The following is an 18,084-nucleotide window of genomic DNA, read 5'->3' on the forward strand; positions in this document are numbered from 1 at the left end:
AGCAGGTCCTTGTGTAAAACCCTTGCAATTGCACCGAACTCGGTGGTAACAATAAATAAAAGAAAGCCTCGAGGACGCCCAGCTCTGTTAACATACCACTCACTGCAACTACTAGTACTACTGCTGCTGCGTGCAGGAAGGCTCTTTATTAAACACGCCCACTTGATTAACACAGGTTAGGTCACTTAGACAATCAATCAACATTTTTTGTTATTATAACAAATAATAATAAAGGAGGAGGAACTTGCTTCCACAACTACACTAGAAAGCTGTCTGTATGAATTACAAAATAAACATTAAGGCAACACATTTTTTTCCATTACTGTGCCGTCTGCTGGATGTGGTGGTACACTGCAGCCATTAGCGGAGGTGTCGCACGGTCCCCATGGCAACCGTGTGGTAATAGGCAACAGCCGTAATTCAATCTCAGAGGCTGAATGATGGTGAATGGCCGAGTGTCTGCGAGCCATCTTTAAACACCTCGTCTCCCCACTCAACTTCCACATCTTCTCCTAAGCGTCTCTTTCTCATTCAAAAACTTCCCTCCTCCTGGCATCCCTTCCACTCTCGTCAATCAATACCTCATACGATTCCTCTCTTCTTGCCTCCCCTCCTGACATTCCGGCTCTGGAAAATAATAGGATTTCATTAGTAGCACTGGATCTTGTTGTATTACTCTTATCCCTCCCTGAAGAAGGTCGGGATTAGTGTTGGTGGTGATGGTGGGGGGTGTCTGTAACTACACACAACGCTAAGGTGAGGAGGCAGGGAAGCAAATTGAGGCGAGACTAATGGTGTGACCGACCAATCCCGCGGATCGTTACAGAAGGAACTTAGTTATGGGGCGGTGCATAATGGCTGTCATTGGTTGCGCATATAGAAAAAGCCTGAGAAGGGCTAACGGTGTTTACAGATGGGGAAGGAAGGAAGAAAGGAAGGAAGGAAGTGGCCACGTTTGCATCCTTCTGCCTCTTGTGCTGCTGCACCGTTTGTGCACTATCAATTTAGTTTGGCCATTGCAACTTTTGTGGATATTTAACAAAACTCCACTTCATGTATAGAGCAACCATAGCTGCAAACAAAGACATGCACATTAAAGTGAAAATCAGACCTACAAACAGAGACAGTTACAACAGTAAATTAATAACAAACAGTAAACACACTAAAACGATGCTTGCCTTGAATGGTTTTGCAGTGAGAGGAGAAAAGGCCTCTTTTTTGTTCCTCACGACAGCTTCATATTAAAATTCATGGCGTCTCTCAGCAGCTAGCACAAATGTCAGCGACGAGGGCCGTGATGTATGCTCTCATTCTCTTGCCTTCCTGTCGCTCCATCCTTCTTTTTCCGCTCTCTTCCCGTCTTTGTTCCAGTCGGCTGGAAGCTCAGCGCCTCCTGCTGCTGCTGCTGCTGCTGTTGCTGGAGGAAAAAGAGGGAAGTGAAGTGGACGTGGATGACTGAGCGGGACGTCACGCTGCTCCTCGTTTAGGCTTTTAATCAAGCAGTCTGCTGGGGAATATGGAAACGCATCTCTTGCGCTCCTGTTTAGGCCCACGTCCTCGTGGTGTGCATGTTACTCGGAACACGCTCGAACAGTGGTTCTCAAACTGGGGTCACCGGAACCCCTAGTTGCAGGGCTGCCATTAGGGGTCCGCAAAAATCATCTGAAATAATTTACACAACCCACCCAAAGTTTGGGATATTGGTATTTTGGAGAATATTTCAGGTGAATCTAAATGAGCTTGGATTCCGAAGTTTGCGAGGAACACCGCTGAGAACAAGTCTAACCATGTCATTGTCATCTATTTTAGATGTTACACGTGGAGTTAAACGTCTGCTGAGCGTATTTGCAGAGGGAAAAACGAGGAGTCAAGTGGGCTTTTCCTCCATTTCTCTGCTCTCATTGTGACATTCTAAACACTAGCCGACAGATTTAAAGCCCCGGCAGGGACATCCGGCGCACACTAGGTATAAAAAAAAGAAATAAGTTTGGAGCAGGAGAGGAGGTGACAGTATTTTTTAGATGTCAGGCTGGTCTTAGGTGCATAAATCTATGTGTAATTCATCCAGTGTATCAAGGGTGGAGGCTAAACAGGAGTGTATACTGTTTGTTGGCTCGGCCCCAGTCTGCTCCACAGAGGTTTCCCGTCATAATTCATCCCTTTTCATTTAGCTGTGTGTTCGCAAGAAGAAGAACAAGAAGGAGGAGAAGGAAAAAAAGAAAGTTTTTCAAAAGAAGAAGCAGGTTGGACAGTATCGCTGACGTCCTCGCTCAATATCCTCCAATTGCTTATAATCATTACAGATATCGGAGCCACTAAAACATTTGTGGGCCGGAGATTGTGGGAGGTGTAAAAGTAAACGACGTGTGTAACTTTGTTCAAACATTTTTGGACTCCTCCGAGGCTCGTAGATGTTCAGCGGCCTGCGAAATGTCCCAAAAAAAAAAGAAAGAAAAAAAGAGGTCCAGTGTGTGCGTGTATGTGTGAGCGCTCACTGCTCAGGGTGTAAGTTATGGTCGTAACTTTCCCACTCTGTCAGGCGCTTTAAGCGTCTGTCCTGCAGGACACATTCACGGGCCGGCCTTAAATAAAGTCCTTTAAATAAAGCTGGGGGGAGCTCAATAATGAGAAAGCGGCCTGTCCGCTTTTAAATGAACCCGGGCACAGCTCTTATTAATGTCCCCTTATCGCTCATCATGGCCGCTGACCTGCTGCCGTAACCCCGCCTCCCGCCAAGTGGTCGCCGGCCAAGTAATTGAGGGCAATTTTCAAATTAAAATTTAAAGCCCTCGTCCATCTCGGAGAGAGAGAGGAGCAGGGTTTGGGGGGCTGAGGTCTTGGTGAGTCGGGCAGGTAGTCCGTGATGAACGAGGGGCATTAATCTCCATGACAGAGCGAGAGAGAGGAGTTAACGGCGGCGATAGCGGCGCTAACGGATTTAATTAGCATTTAATCAGGTGCCTCGGGGCAGATGGAGGTGGTGGGGTGGGGGGGACGGGGAAGAGAGGAGATCAAACTCTGGCGGCCTTCTGGAGGACGACGAAGACGAGTCCCGCTTTGCTGCGGGACCGTGTCGAAGAACAAGCGCCTGTGATCCTTTTTTTTTTCTATTAGCCGTGTAATGCTAACGAGCTTGAAGCGTCCCACGTACATGAAGCGACGCACCAAAAGAACCACATGAAACGTCTGTCATTCAAAGAGAATACGTTAACATCACTTACTGTACGCCTTGCTACGATTGCCCAAACTTGGGTCCTCAGTTCAATTCCATTTTAATGTATCCCTTCAGGCACTGGTGTCAAAGCAATGGCTTGGGGGCCGTTTGCGGTTCACCGTCTATTTTTGTGCAGCCAGAAGCATATAATAAAATTGACCTTTGACGACCTGCAATGCAATAGCTGCTGAAGGGTGAATTTGAGGGTGAATGGTTGTCCATCTCGCTCTCATCACCTGTGACTGACTGGCGACCAGTTCAGGGTGTAGTCTGCCTTCCATTAGATAGGATAGGCTCTCCATGAACCCACTAGAAAACCACAGTATAGCTGGGTATTCAAAAATCAAATCCAATTAAAAAAATGTTCAATTCAATTCAGTACATTGCTATGTTCTCTGTGCACTTTCAAGGGCAAATGAACATCTGCTTAATACTCGCTTTGCACACACGGCAAGACACCTGAAACTTGAATGAACCCCTGATCATCATCATGAAATGATTATCGCTGCTGTCTGACCAGGATGATGACATAGATGCTCCTGTTCATCAATCAGTGCAACTTATGTGTTTTTTTTAAACAGCCTTTTGTTCTATCTTCAAACTATGTTCTTTGTCTTAGAGGTGAAAGTTGAAAGGCGGACAGACTGACAGCTCCGGTGAGTAAACGTCAGCCTTGATGTAGCTCGAAGGCGGAAGATGTTGCCGTGGGTTTTCAAATTCATGCTATGTTTTTTTTTCTTTTTTGGGCATGAAAAGCAGCCTCGTGTGATCACGATGTCATTAGAAGTATACTCTCAGACAGGCCTGCTTGCGCTCGCTTGCACCCACGGGACGTCATTACCAGCTGCTAGTGAGGCAGGGACCTGAATGCAGGTCATACACACACAGACACACACACATATGCATAACTATCGAACACCTGAGTGTGGCCTCTGACAGCAGAGCGTTACTTCTGTTCCTAAAGCTGGTGAATTTCTCATTATCCAGGTTCACACTTCTATATTCCGAACACACACATGCACACGCACATCCACACACGACTGTTGGACTCTTGTCCCATAACAATTGGACATAGCACATGATAGCAGAGATTTACTAGTATGCTAAAGCTAATAAATTCCTCCGTATTCAGGTGGAAACCTCTTTAGACAACGTTAATAAACACGCAAACACAGAGAAACATATGCATGGCAGGCAGGCATCTGTCACATATCAATTGGACACCTGAGCTTGGATTCTGACAGCAGTTTCTTTAGTTTATAAATTGATGAATTCCTTGATATTCAGGTGGACGACATTACACAAACGTGCAAGCGCACACAAACACACACACGCTTCATTACTGTTCACACAGACAGTTGTGGTGTTTTTGTGTCAATGTTTAATGAGGGGGGGCTGTGAGTCAGGGGACCTTGCTGCTGTCAGGAGCTCCTGTAAGTCTGCCGCCGCTACCACCTGTTCCCACCCGCTCCCTCAAGACCCCTTGACACACACGCACACACACACACACACACGCACACACACGCAGTCAGGTAGCGCAAACAAAGTGCAGCAATGTAGTCATCCTGCAGCCCGGCTGACACCACAAAGCAAAATGGGGGGACTAGCAAGGGATAACATTTCCACATGACAGCATTGTGCACCCCCACCTGATTTCTCTGATGGGCATCTGCCTGCATACATGCTATAATGACATGCCCCCCCCCCCAAAATAAACCAAACTGACAGGGCATTAAAACTAGGGATTGTTAAGATTTAGCGATTTCTTTGGCATTTCAACCCGATGACAAGATTTTTTTACTATTATTCGTATCACCACAAACGACAAATTAAACGATTCAAAGGGGCATTTGCTTTTTTGTTTTGGATTACCGAAACCACCACGTCTGAGGAACAACAACCTATCAGAGACAAAAGATACATTTTATTATTACGACTAACTAGCTGTAGGGTCTCAACGAAACATTGTCAGGTGATTACGAAGGGAAGTGGAGCAGAAGACGTCAACATTTCAAAAATTAACTTTTATTTAAACAAAACAAAAAAAAGAAACAAAAAAAATCAATTATCGACTCATTAACAAGATTATAAAACAGTGATTTAGTTACATAAATAAAGTGATATCGGCGTATCAAATTTGAATTTCATAAGCATGTATACATGGGGTCGTCGTAATAAATAAAAAAGGGGAGAGCTTTCTACACAAACAAAGAAAGAAAAACAGCTAGAAAGACTCAAGAGGAAATTGTTGCGAGACACCGGACAACGACGTATGCACTTTTTCTTTTTTCTCTCAACCACCAGACACACATGTGAGGAGCTGCTTTGTCGTCAAAAGCAGGACGAAGAGTTAATAACACAGCCATTCACTTTTTTCCTTTCTTTTTTTTTTTATGTTTTCTTACTAATTAAGGACACTAAAGCTGGACCACCGCCTCTCACCCCTTTGAACGCGTTTGGTTGTTAGACAGAACTCCTGTTTGGTTACGTTAAAGCGTTAAGACAAGGCAAGAAGAAAAGGCTGCTTTTTTTTTTGTTGGTTTGTTTGTCGAGACACTCTTAAAACAAAGGACACAAAAATGACGGTGAGTAAAAGTCAGACCTTAGTTGACGGGTGCGCGTGATATGAGACTCACTTAGTGTCGATTTTACTGCATGAGAAATGAATTTAAAGTGGATTAAAGCGACAAAAAATGTGTTACTGGCCCCCAGTGAGTACTTTTGACCTCCCTTCCTGGTGTGTTTGCTTTAGTCAGCAGGAATGAAGTCTTGTCCTCCTGATATGTTTCCATCACATAAACCAAAAACAAATAAAAAGGAGACAGGAGAGAGAGAGAGAGAGAGAGCAAACTACAGCGGCTTCAAGTATTTCACATTACATAGAATACTCTGTATAAATTAGTTAACATATACTTTCAGCTCCTCCATATTCAGACATATACTATGGCATATATACAGAGTACAATAAATGCTCGCTCATGTCTTTTTTTTTTTTTTTTTTTTTTTTCCATTGTCCTGTAGTCAGTCGTTGGTTTTGTTCCGCCTTTTTTTTTTTTTCATGTGGAGGAAAAGAAGAAATCCCTGAGAACGTTCCGGTGGACAATTAGTGGCGCTTGCACACTTTTTTTGTTTTTTCTTCTCAACAGTAGAAAGTCTCATTGCAATGACACACAGGGAACCGAATGACACTGGCCTATTAAAGAAACGGGAGAGGGCAAAAAAGAAAAAAAAAAATGGCAGAAATGAGATGGGGAGTGACGCACGTGCTTGTAGCCAATCCGAGGGTTGGGATAAGAGCGACTGATGAACACCGTGTTATATTATGTGCGACAAATCTCGTCCGTGACGGCACGTTTCTGCTGGGAGCAGGTTCCACACTGCATCAATGAGGTAGTCGCTCCCCGTTAAACACAGCTCCAATCATTGGGCATGACAATAGGACACCTGCACAGTCCAATAGGAAAATGCTAATGCTCACTTTTCATGAACATTGTCAAAACATTTTTGTATGTTAAACAGATTTAAAAATCTGTTATGATTGACTAATTGTTTTAAGGCATCGTTTGCCTAGATTATGTAACATTTCTATTCATTGATTTGAAACAGATTTCTTGTGCGCTGTTAATTCAATTTCTTTTGGCTAAAAATAGTGGAGAAACATGTTTCATTTGACAGCAAAGTGATATTAATAAAAGAAATGTGCGGATTGACTGGAACATTCAATGTTTCTCTGTGCAAATATTACAAAAATGGAAATATTTTGTTTTCCACAAGAGAATCAAAGACAAGATTCTTTAGGATGAAAAATGACGCTCACTGTTTTGTCTTAACTTCCTAAAAACAAACTTTTGAAAACAATTTAGCAGATTTTTCTGAAAAGGTGAATTTCATGTTTAACCTTCATGAAATTTGACTTTTTGGCCATTTTCTACTGTCGAATCAACAGTACTGCTATGGCCTCAAAATAGGAATCATCCAATCACATTTGACAAGATTGAAACAGCTCAGTAGAATGCAGCTGCAATAAAACAAAGTCTGGAATTTCAATAGCGCTCTTATATCGGATTATGCAGGTGTACCCAGTGTTAATTTATAATCCGGGTTGGATTAAATCCAATGTGCCACGGCTGCAGATCGCCGCATACATCACATTACACAGGTGGGTGCTAAGAGCACAGTCGTGCGTATTGGCGCTGGGAGAAAACTAATGGCTGCTCAAGTGCTCCAAAAATGCTGATGGCGGCTTTTTTTAAGATGTGCAGTGCTGCCTGGCGCCCCCTGTTGGGGGGCCCGGGGGCCAAAGGGGAGGTGCTCTGTGTGTTTTTAAAGCCTTAGTTTCTCTTTCGAGGATGCAGGTTTTTTTTTGTTTTTGTTCTGCTTTTTTTATGACGAGCGCTACTGTAGAAGGCCTTTAGCCACATACTGGTGCATCTCAACACACTGAAAACATTCATTTGAGGAGTTCAATTCAAAAACTTGCTCTTACATTGAGTGCTGGCGGGCCGTATTTGTTTTTTTTAAAACGGACAGACAGGGCAAAATAATTTGAAACAATAACAATAATGTTAAGCTTTTGCAAGTTCTTTTTTTGTTCCCTTTTGTAGTCATTTAAACAATAAAACAATTACCGAACATTATTTCTGACTTCAGAACTAATGACTCCTCAATTTGTTGTGTAAATATAATGAGACGATTAAACATTTGGTTTCACCATCATAAAGGCCCTCCAAGGGGAATCTGTAATTGTGCCCCATGACAAAAACAAGTTTGACAACCCTGATCTATATCGAGATTTCACTCCGTGCTGTGAATCGAGAATTGCCTTATTGAATTCAAATCCTGAATTACAACAGAGATCCTGATGTATTGAGATGCACCTGTACAACGCAACAGAGAAAGATAAAGATGTTTGAAAACAAAATGTTGTTCTCCTTTCATACACACGCAGACCCACAACATTCACGTGACAAATTTCCTCTCGTGAAAGAAAAAAAAACACTTCTGTACAAGTAGTAGTAATAATATTATTATCAATAATAATAATAATAATAATAATAGCGATAATGTTTGTAACGAGATCAACAGCAAGAACAATAATACCGCGTGTGGCTCTGTGGAGTTTGTTTTTTTCCTTTTCCGCTTCATCGCTTCGTTTCCACGTCCGTTCTCTCTCTTTTTTTCCCGGAAGTTCCAAAAAAAAAAAAAAAAAAAAAAAAAGGCAGACTCGAGTCGGTAAAAAAAGTAGCGGCGCTCAGCCGAAGCGCTCCCTCACCAGCATCATGAGTTTCTTTTTGCCCTTGTAGATCTGTTTCAGGTTGTCTATGAACTGCGTGAATTGGATGTGTCCGTCGTGCGCCATCATGAAGGTCTCGCGCGCCTTCCCAAGGAACTCGATGAACTCGCTGTAGTGGCGCGGGCTGATGTGCGTGAGGCGCGAGTGCGTGGTGTTGATGTAGGCCCCGATGGTGGCGTCCAGCAGCTGCCTAAGCGGCGCCTTGTCCAGCGACATGAGCTTGCCCGAGTTCCGCCGGCTGTGCAGCGCCGACACCATGCCCGGCGTGGTCAGCGTGCAGCGGCGCAAGATGTCTGAGAGCACGGTGGCGCACTTGACGCTCTTCACCACCAGGGGGATGACGGCGGCCAACTCGTTCTTGCCCAGCGAGTGGCTGAGCGCACAAGCCCACAGCACGTCGTTGATGGCCGGGTGCGTGTCCTGGTTGTAGCTGAGGTTGAGGTGCGCCATGGCCAGCGTGGCCAGCTTGTACGCGCGCATGGGGTAGCCGCGGTGCTCCATGTAGCGTGCGATAGTGAACAGCTGCGTGTAGCTCATCCCCGTGGCGGCGGCGTCCAGTACAATCTGGTAGGCTGTCTCGAAGGCAATGTGGTCCTTTTCGCAGAGCGTCAGAGCCGACAGGGCGCAGTTCTGCGGGTCCTTCATGGCGCACTGCAGGGCAAGCGTGCGCGCCGACGACGCCAGGTTCTCCTGCTGGTGGCAGTCCAGGTGCAGGCGCACAATGGTGCTGTTGGACATGACCGTGGTTGCCACGATGCTGGTGGCCTCGGTGGGAGTGAACAGGGTGAACCAGCTCTGCATGATGCTGTCCAGCGCGTACACCCCTGACACAAGCACGCACACACACAAACACACACAGGTTGGTCAATTTTGGGAACAAAAATTACAGGCCATGCTCCTGGCCCACTACAGCAGTGGTTCACAACCAGTGACAGGAACGTCCCCAATCTTACCTATTTGGTCCAAAAATTATTTACAACAAATAATGGGACATTGTTTCACTTTGTTGACAGGCAGAACAATTAAATGCTGTTCCAGTTGATGTCAATAAACCTACTTTGCGATTGTGCAATCAGTCCACAATGCTAAAATCTTCCTGTACTGTACTTAAAACATATGAAACACATCATCGACTGGTCGACTTTGAATTGAGAAAAAAAAAATTGAGAAAAAACAAAAAATGAAGGTCAGCCTGGCCTTCATTTTTTGTACAAAATGCCCCTAAATTGAGTACAACTTAAATGAAGGCAAGCTCCCTTACCAACTTCAGTGGCACATGTGACTAACCAGCGCACCATTTCCCGCCGCCTCCAGTTTAACGTGGACAGCGTTATTCTCATCACCTGATCAGGACAAAAACAATCGGTAAGGCAACAAGACTCCAATAGAAGCGTTTCATTTTTGGTCCTCTAGTGTTGGATGAAGTGGACAGAGCCACACTCGGTTCTGCACCCCAGTTACCTGCAGTCCCAGCTCCAGGGCAACTTTTAGCAGCGTGATGTCGGGCAGACTGTCCATCAGAGTGGCGATCTTGAACGCGTCCTGCGCCAGTTTGAAGATGTGAGACGACGAGTGGATGTTTTTCTGGATGGACTCCAGAACTGTCTCCAGCCTGCGACTGTCACCTGAAATATCAAAAATAATAAATCTAATTATTTTCTGCTTGTAACTGTCATGTTTGGTTTATTGCATATCTAAAAATATGGTTGAAAAGTAACAGACTTTGCATCTTCCTATTTGATACCTTTTGCCTATACTTTTTACTAAAACTAGTACAGCTTTGGTTGCGTGTGTTGGAGTGCGCACCTTTGGCCGCGGTGAGCATGGTGGAGGCCAGCTCGCACTGCTGAGACTCGATGTGGCTGAGGGTGAACCAGCGCGGGTAGCGATTGGGCACCACCGACACAATATGATGAGGCCGCGACAGGTCGCCGGACGACGCCGTTGACTCCAACACGGGCAACCTGAATGGTGGGATCCCAAAATATCAATAACATGTTCACCTAGGGGTGTACTTACTTTTTTTGACATGAATGCTTGAGACAGCAGGAACTGGAACTCAGAAGGACACGGTCAGAGCCAGCAGGAACCACAAAGTGCGAAGACTCACAAGAGAAGCAAGACAAGTTTCTATTCTGACTCGAGCGCTCTGTATTCAAAATAATGCACATCTGCTAGATGCAGCCTGGCCAGCGTCTGGATCAGAAGATGAGACGCACGAACTCTTTGGAAGGGACAGTTAGCCAGTGCGCATCACTGACTTTTTTCCCCTCCACTCTAATTGCTTCTTATCAACTCGGAGCCCGGCAACACCTGCTGCGGACAGAGGAGCCTCACCCTCTCATCATCCTCATCATCGTCACGGCAACACTGAGCAGGCCGAGCGTTCCGCCGTACCTCATCTCCTATTCCGCTTCAGTCTTGAGCCACGGTTCCCTTTTCAAAAGGTCTCCTCCGCTTCACAAGGCAGCAACCTGGCCTCCTCTCCACCAATCACAAAGCTAATTGAGTCCGCGGGGAAATTAAGGGATTCACCTTCCAGCCGCACAGGGCCTGGACACACATCAAACAAATACCGGCACACACACTCGCATGCTCACACTCTCATACACAGACCTGCCCTTTTGGAAGACATCAAAGCAGACTGGTGAAAAGCAAGGCGATGCTAAATGCCAACTTTCAATTCCACTGCGCGTGATGATGTCCGATATGAAGGCATGTTCAAAAACACTCCACTTTCTGCACCGCAATTACCTTCAAGTGAGAAGGCGATAACAACCCTGTTGCTTATAGATGCTACTGTGACCTTGCTACCTAATGAAGTGCAATGCGATAAACTAATTTAAAGTTAAATACAACTGAATTGTACGTAAAGGTAATGATTCTTTTGTGTACCAGTAGAAGGGGCCCAAGTAGCACACTTTCGCGGTTTTAGACACCGATGGCCGGGCTACGACGGAGCTTGAAAGTGGCTGTGGAGCTTCACCCAACCTCATGGGTGAAGTACCCGGCAGGGTGGTGGTGATTATGTAACGCAGCCCCACTGTTATGCAACATATGGCCCCTTTAAGCAATGCTTAGCGTTGGCACTGCTTTCATTTTAGCAAGCTTCTGCTTTCTGTTCTGCTCATTCTCATTGGTTTGAATACGAACTAAATTTGAAGAAATAGGATTTGGATAGTGGTGACAAGTCTTTGTGCTATTTGGAACATTTGTATATTTTCCAGTGTTATGTTTTAAAATTTCATATATATTTGTGGTTGATTTTTCATTATGTTGTATGGGTGAGATAAATAGACTCCACTTTTTGCATGACCACAAAACATCCACACTGCAGCAGGAGGTGATAAAAACCCTGTCGTGATACATTCAGCAGTGTGAACATTTGCACTTGCTGGAAAAATGTGAGGTTTTCTTCTCTCTTTTTTTGATGGTCAAGTAACAGCCGGGCTCCTTCCTCTCACGCTATCCAAAAAAACAGTCACTAAAAGCCTTCGCCACATTGGGGGCCCTTCTGGAAGAATCCCGGGGTGCGGTAAAGCAAAGCAAAAAAAAAAAAAGGGCCCCGGGTAAAAATGATGGAGGCCTCATCAACATTCCACGCTTTGTTTGGTTTGCACCAGAGAGAGCCAGAGGGCCTCCAACTGGATGGGAGCTCGACGTGTTAGGGGTGGAAATCCATACTGGGCTTTTGTTGTGCCGTATCCAATCCCCAAAACGACGGTTGCGCAAGCATTTACTCAAGCACAAGTACAGTGGGACCCCAACCGTGGGATGCAAAATGGTGAATGTAGGCTGCATCGAAAACATCTTCGTGTGTTGTGCAACTGTCGACTTTCTGTAATGCTTCTCTTCATTTGGGTCATGGGTGAGCCAACTATGAGCGGGATGCAGGTTACACCTTCTCTTTTGCCAGCAGCCAATCGCAGGGTAAAGATAAAACATTCAATTTACCGAAATAGGTTTAGTCTTTCCCATTTCATTGGACTTCCCTGACTTTAATTACTACATTCCTAATGGCCAGGACTTTGGTGCCATCTTGTGGCATCTTATAGTATATTCGAAAGAGCATAAAAACATCAACCACAGAAAAAAATGCGAATAGGTGAACTGATGAAGAGTGAAACTTGAAAGGCCAATGTTAGGTTTCGAAAGAAAATTGTACCACTGGAATCCAAAACCGACCCTAACCTTAAGAAAAGTAACAAAGATGTATAAAAAAGCTAGAGGGAAAAAGAAAGCATATCCTGGTTTCACTCCAATCCTAAGGCCCCCAGATGAGATATCTGGTCAGCATCACCATGACGACCAAGCCTCCCCTGTGTTACAGTCCTTTCCTCATCTCGACTGTAAACACCCTTCGGCCCTCGTCACTCTTGGAGCGCTCATCCATCAGCTAAGCTGCACATCCGCTGACAAGAGCCACGTCCATACATAAACCACGTTTGGGCGCCTCTGGGACTATCATCTCTTGTCATTTGTCAGAGCGTTACAGAGAGTTCACTTTATTAAGGACTCCACATGCAGGGAACTATTTTAAACATTACACTTGATGTAGAATGTTTTTGATGCGTCTGCCACAATTTAAAGCCAATGTCATTGCTTTAACATTGTCGCAACGAGAGCATAAACAGTGCTGCGTCGGCAAAGATTATGCGGCGGATCAAAGGTTGTGGATTATAGCGGGGATCTAGCTTCATTAGCATTGCAAGTCTCGTATCGCCTATGGAAATCTCAATATGATAATACCGGCCGCTTCGGATTCAGCTACTCAGCTTCGGAAGAGCGCCGATAAGGAAAATGTGCAAGAGCGACAAGATTGCGCTTCTTCTTCATCTTTTCCTGCGCTCTTTTTTTTATTTTAACCTCACGAGCCAATCAGACAGCTCCGCCCACGCTAAGGGCTGGAGAATGTTTTAGTAAAAAATGTACATAGGATGACTATGTTTAATATGGATTATTAAAAGTAACATAACAGAAGCAGCACATGTGCAAATGTTTATTTGCGCCTGAATATTTACTCAAATTCTTCATTTAAATTAACAACATGTTCCTTTCTTACTAATTGGGACCACTTTACAGTAAGAGAAATTGTTTGCAAGTTGAGGCCTTGGGTACTATAACTGCTTTTTATTTTGCGACAAAAAAAAAGGAGAATTTTTTTTTCTTACTATACAAAACCACCATATTTTTAATCCTAAAATTGGAGGGCTGAAAAAAATGTCTGTTTCCATCTCATTATAGTGCACTTGCACTTTGTATGAAATCTACTAAATTATCATGGAAAAAAAAACTTCTCTTTACACACATGATTAAATAAATAGCTGCACAGAAGCAGCCTTGCGAAGTCAAACACAAAAAGCATGTCATGTGAAAAGGTCTGTCACTTTCTCTCTCTCGCTCGCTCTCGGTATGTATCAATGATAATGTTATAATGGGGCCATTAAAATAGCCCCGGCTCCTTTACCTCCTCCCCTATATTTAACTGTCCGCCATCCCGTGGGAGCGCTGAGCTATACGCTCTCATATTACACTACGCTACATTACACACATTCATTATGTGCTGAGTAGACACCACCGGGCTCCCACGAGCACCCATAAGTGGCCCGTATTATTCTATATCGGCCCGTTTCGCACCACAGCGGGGTGTACGGAGGCGTAACAAGTAAGGGAGGCTGAGTCGGGGAAAAGTTTGGGGAGTGAGAGGCAGTGCACTCCATTCGACAAATCGTTCACGTTGCAGACAGACAACCAACTGTAATTTCCCACACTTCCCAGTTCCTGCTGGCCCTTTTGCATGCAAAGCAATGTGTGTTTGTGGTGTGTGTGTGTGCGTGTGTGTGTGCGTGCCCCCCTTCTCCTCATTACAGCCACACTAATTACACTCTCATTAATGTAATTAATATCCACTGATCCAGTTCCCGTGAGTCACAACATCAAAACACAGCAGCGCAGTCTGATTAACACACATTGTCCACACACGGCTGCGCGCACGCAAACACACACACACACACGGGAGACCCAAAATAGAGAGATCACACACACACACATGGGCACGAGCAGGACGGAGGCCAACACAAACACACACACACATGTTAAACATGCACACACACTGCAGTCTTGGTGACGAGATATCAAACACTACTGTACGATCAGTGTCCTGAATTATTAATTCAGTTCAAATGATTAACCCGAGCGCTTCAAGATTGATTAAACAAACACAATGGCCAATCTTTGAAAGCAAGTGCGATGTTGCAAACTTTCTTTTTTTTGCTCATTTTAAACATTTTTGATGGTGAAGTCAAGTCTAAAATTACAGTTCTGTTCTATGCAGCGCCACTATTCTAAATGCAGTATTCTGGTCAATATTGTGGCTGATGAATTAAGGAGCAAAATCTGTATCGGGGCGTCCATTTTCCCTTGCAGTCAACTGAAAATGACATCACAGCTTGGCCAATGTCACGGCTTACCTGTTTTCCGGGTTTAGTCACATGATACTCATATTTCGCAAGATGAACCCTTGGGCACTGTGATGTCACTTTTCGTTCCCAGCAAACGGCAATACAAGCGGGCACGTACTGGGCTCGAAATGTGTTTGTTGTTTTTACTGTAAAGTTTATGCGTGTGCGACACGGTGAGCTTGTATAGTGGATAACGACACGGCTGAGTCACCAGAGAGCAGTGCTCCACTGCTCAACAGCCCCTGATTTGTTTGGTGATGACTCAGCACAGATTAAGTGCTTAACATTCAGTCTTGCGTGCATTAAATGGGGTGCGAGTCCCCAAAGTCCAGATCTCAGCCATAACACCCTCCCTTTCCCCTACAAACAGAGTGGATGTCAGGAGGTGACAATGGTTTTGTGTCTGCTCAGGAGACAACCAAGGTAGCTATAAAAATAAAAAAGTGTGTGTGTGTGTGTGGTGCATCACCTACCGCATGGCTCTCAGTGCAATTTTGTACGCCAGTTCAGCGTCATGAGGTAGGAGGGAGGTGAAGAGATAGCGGGCAAAGGTGTGCATGGGGACGCTCTCTCGATGGACGATCTCCCCGAGGCCGGAGTACGGACCGGCTGTGTGGAACAAAACACACAAGCTCGTCAGACGAACTGTTGTTTTCACCATTGTTTTAACCTGGATTCCATGCACACAACTCTCCTCTTTTTACTAAGAATTCAAATTTGGAGGTGGTCTACTTCTTTCCCATTATTTAGATTTTCCTTTCCGCAAAGGAATTTCTTCAGGTTTGTGATTGGCTAAAATGCCCTAAAGCTCCACCTGTGGTTTGGCATGTGGTGCGTTTTCACGTGGGCTGCGATATTTTTAACCCTGTAGTGAGAAAATAATGTGTTTAAAAATAGTACAAATACACATAGTGATAGAGTGGTCTATCCGTTGTGACCACGTGGTGTTTAAACAAACAATGATGTCAAAAACCATATGCTCGGGCTTGGACTTGCACTCTCTCTCGTGTCCCACCCGACGCCGTCGTTATTTTAAACCCCCTCGACCGCAGACCACATCACAGGGTGGCGAGGTTGTGGTCTCTAAGGGCCGAACGGGGCGCGGGAGGGGGCTGGCGCTCTCGATTAGAAACAGAGCCAGAGGTGGGTGGTCGCACCAGGCCCTGGTTTAGATGCTGATGGGGGTTTGGGTGGGGACCGGAGTCAAATTTTGACTCCTCCCTGTTGTGGCATTCTGTAATGTAAATGAACACAGGGGTGTGTGTGTGTGTGTGTGCTGACACAATGCGCCGGGTGTTGCAAGGCTAAAAGGTTCACTTTGGTCAGCTCAGTCTCTATTTGACGCCACAAAATGAAAAGATGAAAAATGAAGTGGTATCTTGACTTGAGGTGATGCTTTGGTTTTCTTTGTTGCCTGTCAAAATTTAAGTTAGCTCCTCGAGTGAAGTGGTAATAAAAGTCACAGTTGCCAAGGTAATTTCAGTAATTTAATGAATGGGGGAAAAGTCAAACAAATATAAAATGAGAACGGTCATAAGGAAAGGCTGACTCATGAGGTCAAGCCCCTCCCTTCCAGATAATTACCCTTTATAAAACCTATCTGCAATCTTTAAAAAAGTTTCTATGTTGATTCAAATTGGCAAATCAAGGTACCACAGTGGTGAGTCACAATGTGAATGCTGTTATGAGTGTGGATGTGTTTCAGTGAGTGGTAGTGTCTCACACGCACGCAAGAATTGGTCCAAGTCCAGCATTCCCTCCTACCTTCAAGCAGAAAGACAGCCTCCTTGCGGAAGATCTTGACCAGGGAATCGTCCAGATCCACTTCCTGAAGCTTGGCCAGCAGCTGTTCCTCATTGCGGCACACCTTCTCCTGAGCGTAAAGGCCGTCGGGCATGACGCGCTGCTGGCCCAGACCCATCAAGGCCGTCTCCACCGCCAGCGCCACGTATGACTCGCCGTCACCCAGCAGTCTCTGCACGGGCATCCGCTGGAGGTCTGCCCGAGTCACCACGCTGGAGCAGTCTGTTGAGAGAACCATGAGATGATTATCAGATTTGGGTCCTCTTAATTAGCGATCACACATTTGCTGTTAAAAACATTTGAATGAAAAACCAAATGTTCCGTTCTCGTTCAGTTTTAAAAAGTACAGTCACTAGTAACTAAACGGCCAAGAAAATAAAATAAAAACTTATGTAGGACTTGATTTAGGTCTCTCAACCTAACATTTATGAAATTGCGCACTAGGCAATTCATTGGTGAGCATTCATTCAGTTTCATCAATTTGAATATACACATCATGAGCGGTAGCTACCTGAGAGGTCCAAGCAGGTATTAGATCCCTCCTCTCCTATCCGTCCCGACTCTGTTAGGGTGCTGAAGAGGGTGCCGATGGGATCCAAAGGGTGTCCCACCCAGCCCTCCATATTTGTAATGGAAGTGTGGCCTTTATGGAGCAACTCTGAGACAAATAATACATTTATCAGCATACAACTCAGAAAGATAGTGTGGAGTGAGAATGGAGCTTGACCTTTTTTGTGCCGGCGGAAGTGCTCGAGTTGCCGCTGCTGTTGTCGCCGTAACGTGTTGACTACGGCGATGGCCAGACGGAGTGCTTCTCGTGGGTAACCGTGGGAACGCAGGGCATCCACCCTGGCGCAGGCTGTCGGGACGTGTTCTAAGATGAAAAAGAGAGAGATGGAATTGAAGAGTTTGATGGACATGTCTCCCGTGTTTCTATTCTCTCCACTCACCGTGCCACAAGGGCCAGCCGCGCGCGTCAAACAGGGAGCCCTCCTGGTTGTCGTGGTAACAGTAGTTGGCGTAGAGGTCACTGGCGATGATGTGCTGGAGGTGGCGGTCCTGCCAGTGCAGGTCGCAGGCCTCGATGGCTCGAGTGAATACGGTCCTGTGAGGCCGCATCTCTGCGAGGAGGAGCATCATCAGGAATTAGAGAATAGAATAAAAATCAGAAAATACATATTTTAAAATGTTTCTTTTGAATACCAAAAAAACAAATTCATTGTTTCAAACCTTTTGAAAATTAATGCAGCATATAATAGACTAAGCCAGTGACAACAGATTTCCAAGCATAATTTCCAAATCGAGACTCAGTT

The 18,084-nt window shown here is 45.1% G+C and overlaps 1 protein-coding gene across 1 annotated transcript in view; it reads right to left on the reverse strand.

Annotated features, from left to right (window-relative positions):
- Window positions 1–5,219: 5,219 nt before the first annotated feature.
- LOC148397817 (zinc finger SWIM domain-containing protein 6-like) overlaps window positions 5,220–18,084 on the reverse strand; it is a 48,644-nt gene continuing 35,779 nt past the window's right edge. The window contains exons 7-15 of the mRNA XM_088375274.1: window positions 17,722–17,892; window positions 17,499–17,645; window positions 17,283–17,429; window positions 16,733–16,993; window positions 15,442–15,577; window positions 10,314–10,471; window positions 9,969–10,132; window positions 9,769–9,850; window positions 5,220–9,331 (exon numbers count right to left, since the gene is read on the reverse strand). Coding sequence (XP_088231400.1) covers window positions 8,466–9,331; window positions 9,769–9,850; window positions 9,969–10,132; window positions 10,314–10,471; window positions 15,442–15,577; window positions 16,733–16,993; window positions 17,283–17,429; window positions 17,499–17,645; window positions 17,722–17,892 — 2,132 coding nt within the window. The 3' untranslated portion in view covers window positions 5,220–8,465. The remainder of the gene's footprint in view (window positions 9,332–9,768; window positions 9,851–9,968; window positions 10,133–10,313; window positions 10,472–15,441; window positions 15,578–16,732; window positions 16,994–17,282; window positions 17,430–17,498; window positions 17,646–17,721; window positions 17,893–18,084) is intronic.

This window comes from Syngnathus floridae, chromosome 5 (assembly GCF_059516105.1).
Source record: "Syngnathus floridae isolate MCC-2025c chromosome 5, RoL_Sflo_1.0, whole genome shotgun sequence".
NCBI classification, from domain to species: domain Eukaryota; kingdom Metazoa; phylum Chordata; class Actinopteri; order Syngnathiformes; family Syngnathidae; genus Syngnathus; species Syngnathus floridae.